Source organism: Haemorhous mexicanus, chromosome 5 (genome assembly GCF_027477595.1).
Source record: "Haemorhous mexicanus isolate bHaeMex1 chromosome 5, bHaeMex1.pri, whole genome shotgun sequence".
In the NCBI taxonomy this organism is placed as follows: Eukaryota; Metazoa; Chordata; class Aves; order Passeriformes; family Fringillidae; genus Haemorhous; species Haemorhous mexicanus.
Genome location: NC_082345.1, coordinates 27,616,720 through 27,632,163, shown reverse-complemented (window position 1 = coordinate 27,632,163; position 15,444 = coordinate 27,616,720). Strand labels below are relative to the sequence as shown.

General features: G+C 43.9%; 1 protein-coding gene across 1 annotated transcript; it reads left to right on the top strand.

Moving 5' to 3' along the window:
- Positions 1-3,955: 3,955 nt before the first annotated feature.
- LOC132327389 (cytochrome P450 2D14) lies at positions 3,956-14,692 on the top strand. The gene is made up of 9 exons (XM_059846554.1): positions 3,956-4,372; positions 8,063-8,234; positions 8,969-9,121; positions 9,733-9,893; positions 10,035-10,208; positions 11,993-12,134; positions 12,696-12,883; positions 13,761-13,902; positions 14,030-14,692. Exons 1-9 carry the CDS (start codon positions 4,160-4,162, stop codon positions 14,206-14,208), a joined length of 1,524 nt encoding a protein of 507 aa, XP_059702537.1. The 5' UTR covers positions 3,956-4,159; the 3' UTR covers positions 14,209-14,692.
- The last annotated feature ends 752 nt before the right edge of the window (positions 14,693-15,444 follow it).

The window sequence follows — 15,444 nt, the reverse complement described above, 5'->3', positions numbered from 1 at the left end:
TGTCCATCTACATCTGAGGTGTTAAGCGACAAGCAGTCAGCCTGCTGGGATTTGGACAAAAAATTTCTGAAAGCTCATGGGACTATTCATGCTATGTGACCAGTGCTTCCTGGCTGGCTCCAGACTTGAAGCAAAGAGGGAGGGAAGGAGAAGTGTTTCTTTGGCCATTGGAAGGGTTTCACCCCACCGTTGTGAAGAGAGAAGTATGTGGTGCTGGGTAATTACTGAAACAGCAGGTTTCTTAGCCAGGCACTAATCTGTGACCTCCATGACCACGGTGCCAAAGCTGTGGTCCTGCAGGAAGATCTGCAGAAGCTGCTTGCAGCCTCAGCCTGGGAGCTGGGCATGTGCTGTGGACAGCTGTGTGTGGCACCTTCTAGACTTTTACACTCAGTTCCAACACTTAGAAGGTCATTTACCTTCATTGGTGGCATCTCTGAGGGATGCTTTGGGGACAAATGACTACCTGCTCCTCACCCATGCAGGCACTAATGACCACTGTGGACAAGCCCATCTAAACCAGCTTTATGGGCAGGGTGTGAACAGTAGGTGGCAAAGTAGACTTTGAAGATATATGCTGTAATTAAAACCAGGTTAGTAAATGATCATCATCTATTCTGTGCACTGAACAGAGGGAGGGTCCTTCAAAAAGGAAATATAGTATGTAATTATAATTAAATATGATCTTATGGACAATATGGACAAAAAGGCTCAACTAAAAGTGCCTAAATTTTTTTTCAAATCCCAACTCCTGCATTATCTTGCTTCTGGGTGCTTTGTTTTGCAAGAAGTTTTTTCTTAAAGCTGCCTTTCTGTTTGTATTTCAGTGCCTTCACTCAAAGAATAGTAATGTCTGCATGCAACTTCTCTAATTCCACTTTGCTCATCTCTAAATTGACTGTGCATGGTGAAAGACATACAGCCAGCACAGCTGGGCAGCAGTTAGCTAAAATTAATATGTATGGATTTGGAGGGTTTTTTCCCTGACTTGAAAATTGTTCAAAATATTACTTTATTGAAAAGAAATGCAAATGAACAGCTTCCATTCTTCAGAAGAGTAATGACCCTTTTCTCTTTCTCTCTGTGAGAAAGAGATTTGTTGTCTATTGTTTCTTTGCTGGCTTTGAAAACTGTTCTTTTGCAATTATGAAGCTATAGCACTTGTTCCACTCCTTTGCAGGACTGGCCATCCATGCTACTAGCCAAAAGTGGAGGAGCTGTCAAGTTTGCAGGAAAGGATCATTTACCAAGTGACCTTTTGGAAAGATGTCAATTGGGAAGTCAGTATCAGTGCAGGGTGTTTTTTCTTAAGCTGCTGCATTTCTCAGGTTGCAGCTTTGTCACTTTATGTCAAGGCTGAGCCACAGGAAGCAGAGTAGCTGGAGAGTTCCTATTCTGATGGCCTTCCAGGGTGGTGTTCATTAGAATTAAATCCACTTCCTGAATTCTGATCAACTATCCTTGTTAGAGCCCACAGGTGAATGATGGGAGTCCAACAGCCTTTGGCTCTAGCCAGGGTAAGTAAAACTGAAAGGACCTAGGTGAATATTTTTCAGCTGAAGTTCATAAAGGTCAAGCTCAAAATAAAGTGAAACAGGCAAGGTAGCGTCCTTTTACTGGTGGGGTGATGAGGAAATGTCCACTGACATTCTTGGGGCCACATTTCCCATCTTTCCTCTGTCATCTGAGTGCATGTGTCAGAAAAATCAATGTGGGAGGAAGCCCTTGATCACCTTTTACCATTCAGCCATCTCCTGCTCAAGCCAGCCCACTGAGTAGGGAACTGTTGCAGGCAGCTCTGTCTCCTGGGACCTCACACTAGAGCTGTTTGAAATGTGGAGGGTACTCAAAAGCCAACAAGCTCCCAGGCTACACTGTAAACAGAGTTCAGCTCTGGCAGCTCTCCCAGGCCAGACTTTCCAAGAGTGCTCTCTGTCCCATCAGCCATGTTATTAATAAACTAAACTTTATCAGCCCAAGTATAAACACCTACAGGACATCACCGGTGATCGTCCCCCAGCTGGACTCTGTACTGTTGGTTCCACTTCTTTCAGCCCCACAATCTGAACAGTCATCCACCCACTTTATCAGCTACTCTGCCAGTCTTTATATCATGGATTTAGCCAAAATGGTACTGTAGAAAATGGTGTTAAAGGCTTTGCAGTGTTCAGAAATAAATCAGACACAGTGATCACATGCTTTGAGGAGGTTGCCCTCAAAGAACAACTAGCTCTCCTGAGCCCCTTCACTCTCCAGGACAGCTCCCTTTGGGATTCTCTCAAGGAGATTCCTGGATGAAATGAAACCTGTTCTCCTGCATGTAAGGGCAGTAATGCTGTTTGTACTGCTGATTTCTTGCAGGATTTAGTATTTTACAGTTTCATGGTTGCTGCAGGCAAACTTGTTCTTGACCATCATATCCTGAACCAATTCTTCCTGTTTTGTGAACAACGAACCTTCTGTTGTCTTTTCAATCACCTGTGCCATGAAGCTGTCTTGAGCACACTCAAGAAGCCTCCCAGATTGTGCCTGACCACGCAGCCCTTCAGTTAAGGCCCACAGTGAGTTAGCCTTGAGACCTGATTGTGTGGGATGGCTCTATTGACTTCCTCTCCTTTCCCAAGAAGTCTGTAGTGAGTGTCTGGCCCAGCACTGCCCATAGCACTTTGCCAACTTCTCCTTGTCCACAGACACTCAGATGGCCCATCACCTCTCCCATGGGCAAATGGGCAAATTCTGGGCATTCCTCTACACAGCACACAACTCCTCCTCACTACTTCCAGCCTGTCCTTCCTGAAGACACTGTGCCCATTGGGGCGGCTCTCCAGGTGTGTGACCTGCCCTGGCATGTCTCTGTAACACAAAAGAAATCACAATTCTGCAGTGGTCTGGGAGCTGGTAATCTCCCCAACTGTTTCCCATTCTACATGTTTGTTTCAAACTACTTGTGACAAACCCTGAACCCTGAGTCATGATGCCTTCAAAACAGGATTCTGCTGTGGAGACTTGAGCAAGATAAGGTCAGCACACAGATAATGAGCATGGAAGTGCCTCACCTGGCACTGGCTTCACACCAGAGCTGCCTGCACAGCACTTGCAGGTGCATTGTCTTGCAGCCTGAGCTCTCCACCACTGCTGCAGCAACTATTCCATTAAGAGTCTTTCCTCTGATCACACTGGGATCACAGATCAAGCTGTGATGGGTTTACTGCTTCTTTTTTATCTAGAGCTGACAGTCCCAAGAGCAAGGGTTATTACTGATCTCCAGTGGCAGGGATGCCAGGAGCTCACAGCAGGCTGCTTTAGGAAATACTTTGACTAACTCCATAATTGTGTTGGCATTACCACTGCCCCAAAGGCTGGATATTTGAGGCACCTTGTAATACATGTGACTTCTTCTTGTAGCTGAGCTGTGTTCTACAAAAGCCGAGGTCATTGTGCTGACTGACACTTGAAGCTTGATAAAAATTTTTAATCCTAGAAACATAAATTATTTTAAAATCACAGGGGACTGTTTTAAGCTTATTTCTGTAGTAAGTGCTTTCTGTAAGGGAATGTTTGATCTAACATGAACTTTCTCAAGTTCCAGTGGAACCTATCCTTAACCTGCAAACAGAAACCTGTATGATCTGTGTTTAGGAGCTGCTTCTTCCTTGACTTGCCTGTACTAACAAGAAGGTGACACACATTTAAACAACCTTTTTCCAAATTGCCCCATGAGAATGCAGCAACACTGGCTGCTTGTGAACTTCTCCTTGTCTGTGAGAGAAGGCACCCTAACACCCAGGGCTCACCCAGCCCTGCCCCACTGAGGGCATTGTTAGCACCAGCCGCTACTTTCAGCGGCAACAGAGGTCTCTGAGCTCTGGTCTTGAAAGAAGAAGAGGGGGAGGAGGAGGAGGGACGACACTCATCACCCCTCCCCTAAGGCTGAACCGAGCAGAGGAGGAGCTTAGAGATAGAGCCAAGATTCATTTCAAAAGCCAGCAAGTGCTGGGAGAGAGGAGCAGCAGAAAAAGGCAGTGTGGGGAAGAGGAGGAAGCAAGGAGAAAGGGGCAGCTGTCAGGACAAGAAAGCGAGAGAGGAGAAGAGGAAAGGCAAAAGGAGGCAGCGACAGTCTTGGATCAAGAAAGGAAGAACAAGGAGTAGACAGGCTAAAATGGCATTGCTCCTGTGGCTGGGGTCCCAGCTGTCATCCATCTGGAGTAACATCTCCATACTGGGAATTTTTCTTACAGTGTTTGCTTTACTGCTTGACTTCATGAAGCGCAGAAAGAAGTGGAGCCGTTACCCGCCGGGCCCAGCCTCGCTGCCATTCTTCGGGACCATGTTCTCTGTCGACTTCCACAACCCCCACCGCTCCTTCAGCCAGGTGAGTGGCAGCCCCTGGGCAAAATACTCCACATACAATCCACCGTGGGCCCAGGAGGGGTGGGTCACACCCTGGCATCAGCTACAGGTACCTAACCCAGAGAACAGGATTTTTCCTTTCCCCTGAAGTTGCTAGATAGAGCTTTAAGACTAACTACCAAAAAAAGGTAAAAGAATGTAAAAGTATGCACACAGGATGATAAACATAGCTGGATAAACAGATAATGAGGAATATAGTGGGTATTTTGGCAAGGTATGTGACAAGAAACAAGAGCACATGACCAAGAAAAAAGTTCAAGGGAAGGTCACCGGTAATATTGAAGCACTCAGCGAGTCTGACTCCCAGAGACAGCTTTCAATGACCCTCTAGGACCATGAAAGGACTTCCAGTAGGAGGCAGATGTGTGCAGGTAAGTCCTAGGAAAAGTGATGTCTATGTAATAGCTGCTATGAATACGTATGATCATGATGGAATAAATACCCTGTTGTAAAGGGTATTTCATAACACTCATTCTATTAGAGGAGTCCAGTGCTACAATAAAGCATACCTGCTTTCTAATACTTCAAATTACGTTAGAAAGTTTATTGTTGGCCAACTTCAGTATCACCGCCCTCTCCAAAGTCCAGGATGAAGCAAGTCACTGCTCAAGGACACTGACCTGGCATAATCATGCACCAACACTTCCCTACCTCTATCTCCCCATCTCTGTATGAGCTCAGTGGGACACCACTGCTGTGCCCCCAGTGAGAGGTGCTGCTGTAGAGCTGGCTTCCAGTCTGACATGTGGGCAGGCCTGGAGGCAAAGGAGCAGGAGGTTGTGCAAACAAGGGAAGACAAACAAATATCTGTAGCCTGGGAATGAGGCTGCAGGACTGGCAGGCTTTCCTGGGAGTTACTGAAGAATGCCTGCAGGCATGTGACAGTTTCAGTTAAAGAGACCAGCTTGTGGGATTTGCCCCTGCAGCAATGCCCAAAATCTCAGTAGGTTCCTATTCAAAGTCAGGGCTTACCTTTTCTCAAAGGGAAAGCAGGGCTTTGACAGCCTGCAGCAGATAAACCAGGGGTGTTTTGTGTTCAGCTTGAAAACTCTAAAGGCCTCTTTTCTAGTTCAACTGCCTGTCCAAAACCTGCAAGTGGAGAAACTAAATTTAGCATTTGTATGATTTGCTTGCATGTAGTCCAAAAGCTTCCCATTTTCAAATCATATATCAGGGTTATGCTAACCACAATCTTGACCAGGAATCATTTTTAATGATGTATTTAATGATGTCAATGAAGTGCTAATTCCCTTTTCAACCCTACTGCAAATACAGTATTAAGTACTTCAATTCCCTGCAATGCTACAGTGCAGAAATCAAGAATCTTACCTTTTAAACAAAGAAAAAAAGACAGGAAAAAAAAGTAGGAGAAAACTGTGGGGTTGTTATGGTTTGAGCTTGGCACAGTGCTAGTGCTTTTATGAAAATACTTTTTTTTTGGTATTTACTGTGAGATGTGATTAGAGACAGAGCAGAGCAGGTTTTAGTTTAAGAATGAAAGGAAAAAAAAACTTTATTAACTTAGGACTATAAGAGAAACACACAGAACACACGATGAAAACTTTTTAAATTTTTTCTTTCTCTTCTTATTAGATTTCTAATACATTACAGTAAAACAAAACTTTGGATTTTTAATTCAGTTATTATTTTTTAGATTACTCACTCTCAGTCTATTACTACTCTTCAGATAATTAATTTTTAATTTTTTTGAGAAGAGAGGAGTTTTTCTTGCACTACAGACTTTTTCAGGAAACAGTCCAAATTTTTTGTGTTTTTATGTCACATGTGGCACTGCCCGGAGAACATTTGCTATTGTGATATTTTTTTTCTATGTCTAGTGCTCTCACTACTGCACATGGACTAGAGTTGCTTCTAGGGTTTTTTTTTTTAAGGATGCTTTGTCTAGTTTTAAAAAGAGTATAGTCTCTCTCTTTTGGGACACTTGTCTCTCTCAAATTTCACTCTTTGGGGCCGAGGGGTTTCTTGAACAGAGATTATTTTATTTTTTCTTCTTCTCTGAAGATGGAGGGCATTTACTTTTTTCACTTGTCGTCTCTGTTTATGCACTCTTTTACATTACTGTACTCTTTTGGCTCTGAGCTATTGTTTCTTTTTAAATGCAGTCTTTGTGTTACAGGAACACAAGTGGTTTTGCTTATGGCAATAGAAGAAAAGTCTAGTTAAAGGTTACTCTATTATCTCTTTTCACTTAGGATTTTTCTCAGCTTTTTTCAACATTTTTCACTTGCACAAACTTGTATCACACTTGTTTGTTTTTTGCTATTTCAAATTCTATTTCATCAACTCTAGGAGAAATTAGCATTTGCAAGGTTTTTATTATTTACAAGAAGGGTTAAAAGTCTCAGGTTCTGCTGGTTTATGAACTCTTATGGCTGGCTGCTCTGCTGGGCACTCTTCTTTTTCTTTCACGCTGGCTGCGCTATCACAGGTACAGGTTTTCTTTCTCTCTCTCCCTCCGGGGTGGGGGGGAGGGGAATGGCTGCTTGAAGCTTCGCAGTGCTCTTCTATTCTTCGATCTCGCAGAGGCCTCTTTCTTTCTGTCTCAGGCTTGGCTTACTTCTCCTGGCTGCATGGCCTCCCCTCCCCCCCGCCCAGCTTGGAGCTGGGTAGGGGACGTTTGCTGTCTTTACGAACTGGAACTTAAGAGAGCTTCCCCCGGGAGTTCACAGCTTTTAACTCTCTGTATTCTCAGAGGCGTATCTATGCTCTCAGTGGACAAACTAGGTGCTAATATTAAAATTTGAACACTTATTGGTTTGATTACATTATCTCAAAAAAACTCATTTCTTCTCAAACTACAACAGGGGTATTGCTACTCTTGCACTGTTTTTAACAATGTGCTTCTGAGCTTCGCTCAGTGCTCCTGACTAGCAGGGGAGCTTTGACCTGCCTTCCCAGGAGTCCATGTCCTGTTGAATGGCTTGTCTATCTGGAGAAGGCTTTGCTCCATGGCCAGCTCCCATGGTGAGTGTATGGCTGACAGGATTACCTGTGCAGCCATCCTGATTCAGTTTTATGAGGCTCACAGATCACAGCAGATGTAGGGTGTGTACCAGTTACCAGTTGTACTAGATGTGTACACTCCTTTTAGGGAGAAAGTTGACCTGGAACTCCAGTGTGGAATTGCCTTTCCCAGCTATGTTTCTGGAAACCTGGCTCTGGGTAGATCTTTAGGTACAAATGCATCTTTAAACAGAAATTACGTATCACCTTATTATCCATATTTCCTTCAGCAGAAGTAGACAAACTCAGAATTTACTTATTCTTTCAGATCAAAATAAATAGAAACATTAGGAAATAATTCATTATTGAGCATGCAGTCTTTAAACATCCCCACAAAGGTTCTTGACAAAATTATAAGTACTTGCACAATGATCATGACAATAGTTTGGCCAGGATAGGTGTATTCTAATTTTTTCCACTTTCAGGGCATTGATCCCTGCCTCAGCTGCTGCTTGGCACTGTTTGGAGCTGTTGCACTGCAAAGATCAAGGTCAAAACTCAGCTGAAGATCTCTGAATAAAAGTACCTCAAAGTTCACTCAGTAGTAAATGCCCTCAGGAAGGATATGGTGATATTTCTGTCGTTACACTCAGCTCATTTTCAGGGACATGCTTTTCTATCCTGGCAGCTCCAGAAGAAGTTTGGAAACATCTTCAGTCTCCAGAACTGCTGGACCAACGTGGTAGTGCTGAATGGGTATAAAACAGTGAAGGAAGCCCTGGTCCACAAATCAGAAGACTTTGCTGACCGGCCGCCCTTTCCAATATATGAACACATAGGCTATGGAGAAAATTCTGAAGGCAAGTCCCGTGAAAATGGACATTCCTTGATGGCACTAGCATGAGAAGGATTGAGGCAAGACTTTCTCAGTGCAGTGCACCTTTGTGTGTCCCCCTGGTTATACTCCTTGCATGTCTGGCACCCTTGCATGTTGGTCACCCTGAGTGACCAACTCAGATTTGATTAAATGGGGGCTCCCCTTTGTGGTTGTAGTACAGCTCCAGCAAGCACACACTTCTTCAGCTGTGTGAGGACACCAGAAGTGGTACAACCTTTCTGTCAGCTCCCAACATCCACAAATAAGTGCTTATGGTGCTTATGTAAGACAAAGTGCTTATGCAAAATGGTACATGTAAGTTGTTGCAAAAAAACATGGTGACTTTCATTCAAGACAGAGTATTTTCCTGCATCCTGCCCACATCACATCCTTAGCTCCTGTGTGGTGGCACAAGCTGCTACCCAGTTCACACAAGCTATGGGAACAATGCTGAACGGTTTGGAGGGTTGATTCCTTTATCCTTAGCAGCCTTTTTGCTCCCATTGAATCCCCCTGCACCTTTGCCAGCCATGCACAGGCAGTAGAAGGTGCAGTGATCCATTTCAGAATTACTGTCTGAACAAGCTGCACAAGGTCAGACTGTTTCATCTATCCATACAGACCTGTACCTCCAAACTCACAACTGCTGTTCTCTAGCAAAATTCACTTGATGTACAAGTCAGATATCTGACAGTTCTTGCTCATCTACAATTCCAGGGATTGTTGTAGCAAGATACGGGCACGTCTGGAAGGAACTAAGGAGATTCACACTCTCTACACTGAGGAACTTTGGGATGGGAAAGAAATCACTGGAGGAGCACGTGGTAGAGGAAGCTGGATTTCTTTGTTCTGAAATCATGTCTGAAGAAGGTTTGTGACATCCACAAGGATGGGGAAATCACAGAAAAAGGCAATACAGTGATGCAGAGAGAAGTAATACTATAGCCACTCCTGTTTGCATGCAGTGCTCTCTTCCCATGCAAATGTAGTGTTTCTAGTCTGTGTGCCCCCCTTGGAGCCACTTCTGCTTTACATAGTGGGGCTACTGTAACACTAATCCCTTTGAAACGGTAAACAAATAGGAATTTAGAAATAGAGAGGTAAAATAGAATTATTCCCAAAGCTCAGTAACTCTAACTTGTGAAGTTTCATGGAACATATTGATATTATCACATGCAATAAAGTGCAGCTGAGAGTTCACAGGCTGTCATCCAGACACGGAACACAGTATTACCTATCAAGTCACAGTACAGCCCCGCAGCTCAGTTTTTCTTGGGAGTTTTCTTCTTTAAACCTAGATCAACCAAATAGTAATAAGAATGAGATGATCTTCATTTCACAGTGTGATGCTTTGAGTGGTTTGGGGCCTTTTCCTCCTGGTGTCATCAAGGTGGCATTTGTGTATTCTCATGGCTGACAGATGAGGTCCAACAGTTTGGTGCTGCTGAGCTTCATGGTTTGGTCTCCATTTCCATTTTCAGGTAAATCTTTTGATATACAAGTTCCCTTAAAGAATGCTGTCTGCAACATGATCTGCAGCATTGTCTTTGGAGACCGTTTTGACTACGGTGATGAGACATTCAAGAAGCTGTCACAGCTATTTCAAAATTCCTTGGATGAAGAAACTGGATTCCTGCCTCAGGTAAACCACAAGCTGTAAGAAGCTGCCCTCTATTGCTTGAGAGAATTGTGTTTTCATCATTTTTCTTTTTTTGCATCATGTAATATCTCTTCTCTCTTTCTTTCTCTCTCTCTCTCTCTCTCTCTGGTTCTCACACCCCAGCTTTTTAACGTGGTGCCCATTTTGGTGCGGATCCCTGGAGTGCCACAGAAAGCCTTTCGAGCACAAAAGGAGTTAATGGACTTCATCGATGTGGCCATAGATAAGCATAGGAAGACGTGGGACCCTGCTTGCACTCGAGATATCACAGATGTGTTTTTAAAGGAAATGGAGAAGGTAGGGTGATACTAGCAGACCCTCTGGGGTCAGAAGTAGTTTCTTTGCCTGTTCAAGCTTGCGAAGCTGACTTTCCTCCTAAAGCTGCACAAAACCTCTTACCAACTAATTTCCTACTTTTTATTCCACATTGTGTCTTGAAAAGAAAGGTATTCTTCATGCCAGAACCTCTTTTATTGTCTAAAGACACCATGTTATCTGCTGATGTTCTTGCTTCTGTTTTCTGTCTTCACACTTCCTTCAGAATCTAGGAACTTCCTTCTTTCCAGCCTACAAAAATATGAAGACTTCTAAAAGGCAGTGATTGAGAATTTGCTGAATGTCCTAAGTTTGCACCAGGGAACAAGTCAGCATGCAAGATTCTGTGTAATGCCAGTGCATCAAAGACTGATGCCTCAAAATCAGTCAAAAACTGGAGCAACAGATTAACTTTTGGTGTCATTGCCCCATCCGTAGCCTGCCTTTAAACCAAGATATGATTTGAAACCAGTGTCTCCTTTGGGATATATATTTTTGAATTGCTTGCTAAGAACTAGTTTGTTAGATTGAGAGGAAAGCCTAAATCTGACCTTCACTGAAATTAAAAGGAGTCTTTCCTTGAATTCAGTCAGGCACAAAAATATTTGGGTCAGCCTGTCCATCAGCCATATGTTTCTGCACATGGATTCAAAAAATTTCAAGTGCCAGATGAGCAATATTAGCAAATTCTGCTTGCAAATCACTTCCCCTATTGAAGTCCTCAGGCTGGGCTGCTGCTCTGCATAACAAACCCTGCCATGCTGTGGGGGTCAGGTACCTCCAGGCCATCGGCAGAACAACATGACCCGTGACCCATGTTACTCTGCACTGAGCAGGACAGCCTGGGGGTGGGTGCTGCCTCTTGTCACATCTCTCTTCTGTTCACTAATATCACTTGATAGCCAGTCTGATAAATCCCTCTCCTGAGTTAACTTGGGCCAAGTCCGTCCCAAACTCCCTTGTCTGAGATCTTTTATTGGAATAACAGTTGAGTCTTAAATGCATTATTAATTGCTATCCATATTACAACAGCATCTAAATATAGAGAATAACTTAACAGAAGCTAGTCCCTAGGAAAGGGAAGTGTAAAGAGGATTAGAAAAGACAAGCAGATGAACTCATGCAGAGAGCTTGTCATATCTCATATGCTAACAAATTTGAGTTCAATTACCATTTGGATGAGAGACCAGTTTTGCTGAAAGTGGTGTTGCAGATTTAGTAGGAAGCAATAATCCTTTAACCTGATAACCCTGATCCTTTTTTTTTTCCCAATTGTAGGAAAATACCAGGGTAGGAGCAGCAAGAATCTGTAATGCATAGCTAGAGATAACCCCCTCAAAATAATGCTAATTCTTCATTTGCCACATCAATGCAGCTTCCTCTCAACTCTGTGGCTTTTATCATCTGATCAAACCTGAAAAACTGTGTTCCACCTCCTCTGGGGGAAGACATTACTGTGAGTGGCAAGGGCCTGCTGTCTGTTTGAGTTGAAATCACAAGATGTTTACTTCTGTCCTGAAGGCAGGAGTAGCATTCTTCTCTGAGTATATTGGAGTGGTTGAGGACCTTCAAATACAGGAGGTAACAGGGTTACAAAGTATATCAGTCATGCTCAGACTGTTGCTTGTGCTGTGCTCTACTCCCCCCCCAAAAAGAGGAACACATGCTAAAAAATTGATCTAGTGCTTCTCAGCACTTCTCTGGGGAGTGCTCTTCTTGCCTAGCAAATACCCAGCTCCACTCACCCACTTTTTTGCTCTCCACAGGGTAAAGCAGCTGAAGAGAACGGTTTCCACAATAACAACCTTCGTCTGGTGACCCTGGACTTGTTTACAGCTGGTTCTGAGACCACCTCCACCACTATCTACTGGGCATTGCTGTACATGCTTCTCCACCCAGAAATACAAAGTCAGAAACTTACTTACAGAAGTGTAGCCTCTTCCCTTCAAAACTCATTTTCCCTCAAGGATTTTGCAATGAGGAACAGCTTTGGTGATGGTTGATCTAGCAGAAACACAGGAGAAACAGTTCCCAAACAGCTGTTTTGGCAGGGGAGTAGCCATGATAAAAAGACTGGAGTTTGAAGGGCAAATTCTCTCTCGCCTTTATTTTGAGGGCTTCACCTGGGGAATGGCCATGGTCAGTGTACCTTTTCCCAGTATTTGGAATAGATCCTGATTGGTTTAAATTCTCTAATGCTGCTTGACCAGGTACCCTTCAAGCTGCATAGAGGAGGGGTAAGGTAGCATATCAAGTGGCAAGGCCTTAATAAGGATACTATGAGCAAAGAACAGTTATACAGAGTCACCAGTGAACTAAAAAATGCCTTCCCTCTGGTTTCTGTTTCTAACTGCTTGTAGTATTCCCACTCAGTGCTTACAATCTCATGCAGCCAGACTTCCTTCAGCTTGTACCAGCTACTTCTGGTTATCTAAGGGTCCTCTAATTCTTTATCTCTTCTGCTTTCAGGTAAGGTCCAGGAAGAGATTGATAGAGTGATTGGCAGAGCGAGACCCCCCACCATGACAGACCAAGCCAGCATGCCTTACACTAATGCTGTGATCCATGAAGTGCAGCGCTGTGGGGATGTTGTTCCTTTTGGGCTACCTCACAGGACGTACCGGGACACCGAGTTGCAAGGCTTCTTTATTCCCAAGGTGACCGTGACCAGATAAGCAACACAGCAGCTTCTCCTTGTGCAGATGCCGGGCATGGGGTGGGCATGATCCCATCCATCCCTGCAGCATTGCACTTCCAGCCCCAATTACAGTCACTGTTGAAGACTAAAATAGGACATTTTGAAATGCTAAATTCAGGCAGACTTTCATAGCTGTGTTCTGGGCTTATACTTGTTCTGTGGGAACACAACTGCAGTGGCAGCTCAGTGCAAAGGTTTCCTTTCCTCTCACTGAGCCGTGATATTCACTGCCTGTCAGAAGAAGCCTAACAGGCTCTCTGGAGGCACTGAACACTAGCTTACTGGCTTTCCTGAGATGGTAGTAGTTAAATTCTACTCTCTGAAGCTACTCAAATGCCATTGGCATTCAGACCAGTTTCGCTGTGACAAGCGGCTGCCCTGCTATCCCAAGTCTGGGATATTTTTGTAATTTTTTTGTAGCCATGTGGTATCTCCTCTGATTTATAACCTTGACAGGTGAAACAGGAAAGCTTTGCGATTTTCCATGGTCCCTGCAAAAGCTGGGCTTTGAAGTCTGTCAGCTTTTTCTCTGCAGCTATAAAACAAGTCAGGAGGATCTGAGAAGCAGAGGCTGGTTCCACTGTATAACCATGAAACTGGCATTTGCACACTACAGCCTTTGTAAGGCTACAAATTGCAAAATTTCAGGTGCTTCAGAGTGTAGGGCAGGCAGCAAATGCCATTGGAAAAGGGCCCTGTTTTACCTTCAAATAAGATGCAGAAGTGGAAATGGGTGCTATTAGTTGGCAGACAGGGACTAAAGAGGGACCAGCACTGCTCTGTTGTGCCAAGATAATGCTGCTGTTCTCACTTAAGTTGTTTCCTCTTGAGTGCAGGGGACGACAATCATCACCAACTTGTCTTCAGTGCTGAAGGATGAGACGGTCTGGGAGAAGCCAAACGAGTTTTACCCTGAACACTTCCTGGATGCAAAGGGGCAGTTTGTGAAACCAGAGGCCTTCCTGCCCTTCTCAGCAGGTAAATCTGAGGAAAGGATCCAGCTGCAAGTCAGAAGCACAGCTGGAGGGTGATCAGCTCCCCCACAGCAATTCCAGCATCGATTATTGCCCTCTTTGACAGACACTTCCTCCTCCCTCTCTTGCAGGTCGCCGTGCCTGTCTGGGAGAACAGCTGGCCAGGATGGAGCTCTTTCTCTTCTTTACCACTCTCCTGCAGAAATTCACTTTTGTGGTCCCTGAGGACCAGCCCAGGCCACGGGAGGACAGTCACTTTGCACTCACAAACTCTCCACACCCATATCTGCTGCGAGCTCTTCCAAGATAGGTGCACACCACCCTCCTTTCACTGACAGACCACCACCCCCCAAACTCTGTCAGGAACATTGCAAGTCTAGGCAGGGTCATGCCAGATTCAATCTCAAGTCTGTGCAGAAGGCCACAGCTGTGTAAAGTAAGGATCTAGATCTTGTTGAGCTTAATTCTAGTTGTGGTTCTTGAATCAGACAGGAGAGCTTCAGCTTCAACAACAAGGTGACAGAGTAGTGCTTCTGAAAAATCTTACCATCCAGGACATACACGTCCCCTTCATTCCTTCCTGTTTATTACACATTTCTGTCTGTCGAACAAATATTGCATTGTCTTCATTTCTAGCCTCAAAGAAAGTAAATTTTAATCCTCATAACCCTTATGTCACACTATGCCTCCAGTCGGAGTAAATACCAAGGAGTACATAAATAATCCATATGGTGTTTCAGGCACAGAAGGTCATTTGTGAAATAGAGAAATTTCAATAAATACATTTAAAGAGACATCCTGGTGTTTAGATTTACTATCTCCTCCAATTAAAACTTTTTTTTTTTTTTTTGGCATTGTGTAAAGTCAGCTCTTGGGCAGGTTTGGAACTCACCGAGGGATGGAGTTACACTGTTTGAAACTGTATGGCCAAAGATTTCAGAGCTAACTTTGTCTTTCTTCCTGCAAATTCCTGGCAAATTGTTTGCAAGATATAAAGATATGTTGATGTTTAAATTAGGAGTAGCCCACTTACCATACCTAAAGACACAGTAGCACAAAGGAGCTCCTATGTATAACCACCACTAAAGAAAAATTCAGAAAATCTGAAATCGAGTGCATGTGTGCAGTAGTAATTTTGTGTAATAGTAATTTTGTAAGCTATGAAAGCTATTGATACTTACTAACATAATTAAGATCTGAACTTCAGCAGAAACTGCAAGTTTACACATTTATGCTTTTCACTTGAAAGAATAAAAGTGATGTGAAATCTTTCTGGCCCCTCTTCTTTGTGGTTGCCTAAGCCCTGCTGTGCTCCTGCCCAGACACTCACCTGAGGTTTCTTTCCTCACACCCAGCACCTGCGTCTTTCAAGATCATTTCAGTGTTACTTTTCTGGTCTGTTCAGTGACACCGAACTGCGTGTGTTCGGATTTACAGGGGCCAGCACATACCCCAGTGTGTTTAAAGAGAACTTTGGAGAGGTCCCGGCACGCGCGTATTTGGATAAAACACGGGTATAGCTAAAGCAGGGAGTGTCTTTTCTAGC

Coding starts and splice junctions, on each gene's coding strand:
- LOC132327389 (XM_059846554.1), top strand. CDS start 4,160: ATGGCATTGCTCCTGTGGCTGGGGTCCCAGCTGTCATCCATCTGGAGT. Junction 4,373..8,062: donor CCCACCGCTCCTTCAGCCAG/GTGAGTGGCAGC, acceptor CTATCCTGGCAG/CTCCAGAAGAAGTTTGGAAA. Junction 10,209..11,992: donor TTTTAAAGGAAATGGAGAAG/GTAGGGTGATAC, acceptor TGCTCTCCACAG/GGTAAAGCAGCTGAAGAGAA.